At 37.9% G+C, this 3,022-nt stretch overlaps 1 protein-coding gene across 5 annotated transcripts in view; it reads left to right on the top strand.

The window, feature by feature from the left end:
- LOC108749616 (ras-related and estrogen-regulated growth inhibitor-like) overlaps nucleotides 1–3,022 on the top strand; it is a 56,129-nt gene that overhangs the window by 42,095 nt on the left and 11,012 nt on the right. For 3 of the 5 annotated variants that reach the window (XM_018488422.1, XM_018488421.1, XM_018488423.1), the window contains one exon: nucleotides 1,065–2,183. In XM_018488422.1, the coding sequence (XP_018343924.1) occupies nucleotides 1,065–1,323 (259 nt within the window). In that variant the 3' untranslated portion in view covers nucleotides 1,324–2,183. Of the gene's footprint in view, nucleotides 1–1,064; nucleotides 2,184–3,022 lie in introns of those variants that run through there. The other 2 variants (XR_001939382.1, XR_001939381.1) reach the window with 2 other exon arrangements.

Here is a 3,022-nt window from a genome sequence, read left to right as displayed (position 1 = left end):
GGTAACTCCGGCAAATACACTGGGATTTATGCCATAGAAGTCAGGAAAAATCGAAGGAGTGGGGGTAATTTTCTCGCAACTCTGTTACATGCTTTTGTGTTATATTAGTATTGTGTTAATGATTTCAGCTTCTTACTGTTAATATTAATGAATTTATTGTGAGTTGAATCTCGATTTGTCACTATAATAAATAACGCCATCATAAATTATAATCTACATAAAATAATTAATGTAGGGCGTGTAAAAGACTTAGTGATTATTTCGTGATACATACGTGTAGTGGAATAGTAAAGCATGTTGTGTAACAAAATACAATGTGCTTTGCTTTCATATTCTTTGTTTAGTTTGTTGTCTTATGTATCCCACCTGTTTGAGATATACGGCATTTTTAGTGAGCGGGATTTATGCTGAAAGCATACAAAGTGCGCAGATTGAATTCAGTGCACTAAATACAATAAATGCATTATATGAAATATGTACTTCATGTCATAACACTCGTAATATATATAGGAAGATTATAATTATTATTTATTACTTCATATACATATTTACCATTCTTATTTCTTAATAAAATTTTATAAAACACATTTTATTAATTATTGTGTTATTATATGCATTATTTGTAAATTTTTCATGAGCCGTACATATCCCCCCTCCCCCTATGAATAGCCATATATCCCATTCCTGTAGGATATACGGCAAAAATGCAAGGGTTTTAAAAAGTTTATTTTTTAATATTATTATTGTTCAAGCAGATCGCAATTTTTTAACAGTAATTTTCTTCCTCACCGAACGACGCCTTTATGCATTGGCGTTTCTATGCGATACAACCACCTTAAAGTCCAATGAACTCGCGAAAACTTAAGTTAAGTAAAGATTTAAAGAAAAGATTCGAAACGCTAAAAAAAAGCTATTTCGGAATTTTCTATTAATATTGTGAAGTAACGCAGAATGTCCGTAGGTTCTTGGCGTTTCAAATCTTTTCTTTAAATCTCAGGCATCTCGAAGGCGCGCATTCGTCGAAGAGGTCATTAAAGAGGGATCGATAAACGTTTTTGTTGCAGAGAAGTGTGCGTGGACGAAGGCCAACAGCTGTCGCTGGCGCACGGATGTCAGTTTTACGAGGTGAGCGCCGCGGAGAGTCCCGCGGGAGCGGCGCTAGCCTTTCAGGCGCTCCTGCGGGAGGCGAGATCGGTCCAACTTCTGCGAGCGTTGCCGATCCGCAGAAAACTGGGCGTACACTCAGTCTCGAGGGTCCTCGGGACGATCTTCGGCAAGAACACCACCAAGGATCGTAAAAAGAGGCCATCGTTGAGTATATGACGCCTTCTATGCGCCCTCCTCCTCGGAGGACGAGATGAGCCAGGCAAGAGAACTGACATCGTCGTCCTCAGCAGTAACGTTTACTCCAATCGCTGACGAGGTCTTCATAAGGATGTAGAATCTCCTTTGTGCCTTCCTGAAGAAAGACTAGGTCATCGCTAGGATCCGAAGACTGTTCTCGGTCTCAGAAGCGGTCTTTTTCACGCTTGGAGAGAGCGATCCTTTTCTTCAGGCGAAGAAATATGCATTTGCTAATGGCAATCAAACTCCCGAAGTTCTGAAGCATATTCGGGGGACTCTCTAAAACTCCGAGGACGTAAGACTGATTTTCTGGCTTTGAAGATATGCAGGATCCAAGGTACGGTACACTCTGGAAGTCTGACATGCAGAATGTCTAAGGCTCTTTTTAACATCCGGTAGCTGAAAGTTCACTTCGAGAAGTTCCAGTCATGGAGGGCGGCAACATTTATCTAAAAAAAAGAAAAAAAAAACTGTTTCGTGTCCTGAAGAAGGGGATGTTTACGTGGTATTCGCGTGGTGATCCTGCTTTCGATGGCGGGAAAGAAAGTGAGTAGACTCAGAGATTGTTTGTGATATGCAAAGGTACTTTTTTAAATACTGCAATATTTCACGGTGATTACAAGTGACTGGCAAGTTGTTCCTGAACGACGTAGTCTTTAGAATGATCAAGAATAATCTTGTGATTGCGTATCGCCCCGCAATCGGTTCCGCGAGTGCAAATTTTACAATTTGGGATACATAAAATACTTACACATCTCTTGGTGTTTAAGTTATTACATTATTAACCCTAAACAGTACGTATGAAACGTAATGAGTTTCACAAATGTTTCTCATATTATTTTTTATGATATTTACAAATCTTCTGAACTCTTTTCGAAAGATTTCTACACGATTCTTAAACTCACTTTTCACGCTTCTATTCTGTTTCCCAGCTTTTTTTTGTTTGATTTCAAAATTAAATATTGCGATTTACGGGAACAAGGTACTGTTTAGGGTTTATTTATTTTTTTCTTCTAATCTTCTTTCGAACGAAACCCGTGAGTCTTTCAAATTCCGATATTTCCACCAAGTCGAAGAGATCGCAATTCGATTCGATTTTCTGCCTATCGCCTTATTTGTATCTGGAAGATGTTTGCAAGCGCTCTTATTGAGAGCGACTTGAACACCTTCGCCATCAGGCGTGATTGATTCGATGACTTTAATGTTCCTAAAGAAAGTAGCCTAAGTGTAAATAGCGCACACGTTTACTTATACTCTGCGGAGAGTCTCAGAGACTTAAGTGATCGTTAAGATTTGCATACGAAAGAGGAGAAATAATGAGTTGCGGACGCTAAAATATTTATAATTAAAAATTATTATTTCATTTGTTTATTTGATCTGATATATTCAAGAATTTTATGATCGTAAAAAAAGAACGAAACAATATAAATTCGTATCTTAATTAAAGATGAATTTTGTTATTTTATTGCATTTTATTTACATTTTTTTTTTTTTCGTGGATCAGAATAAACGATAAGGGACGGTTATTAATGGTATAGTGGAAGTATTATAATAATGTGTACTCATTTCTCGGACGCATTTTCATCACGTTCTGTGCAGTATCTGGGCGTGACTCAATTCGCCATCTTTTACTCTCTCACTCTCTCTCTCACACACACACACACACACACACACACAC

Source organism: Trachymyrmex septentrionalis, unplaced genomic scaffold, assembly GCF_001594115.1.
Source record: "Trachymyrmex septentrionalis isolate Tsep2-gDNA-1 unplaced genomic scaffold, Tsep1.0 scaffold305, whole genome shotgun sequence".
NCBI classification, from domain to species: Eukaryota; Metazoa; Arthropoda; class Insecta; order Hymenoptera; family Formicidae; genus Trachymyrmex; species Trachymyrmex septentrionalis.
This window is presented reverse-complemented; position numbering and strand designations above follow the sequence as displayed.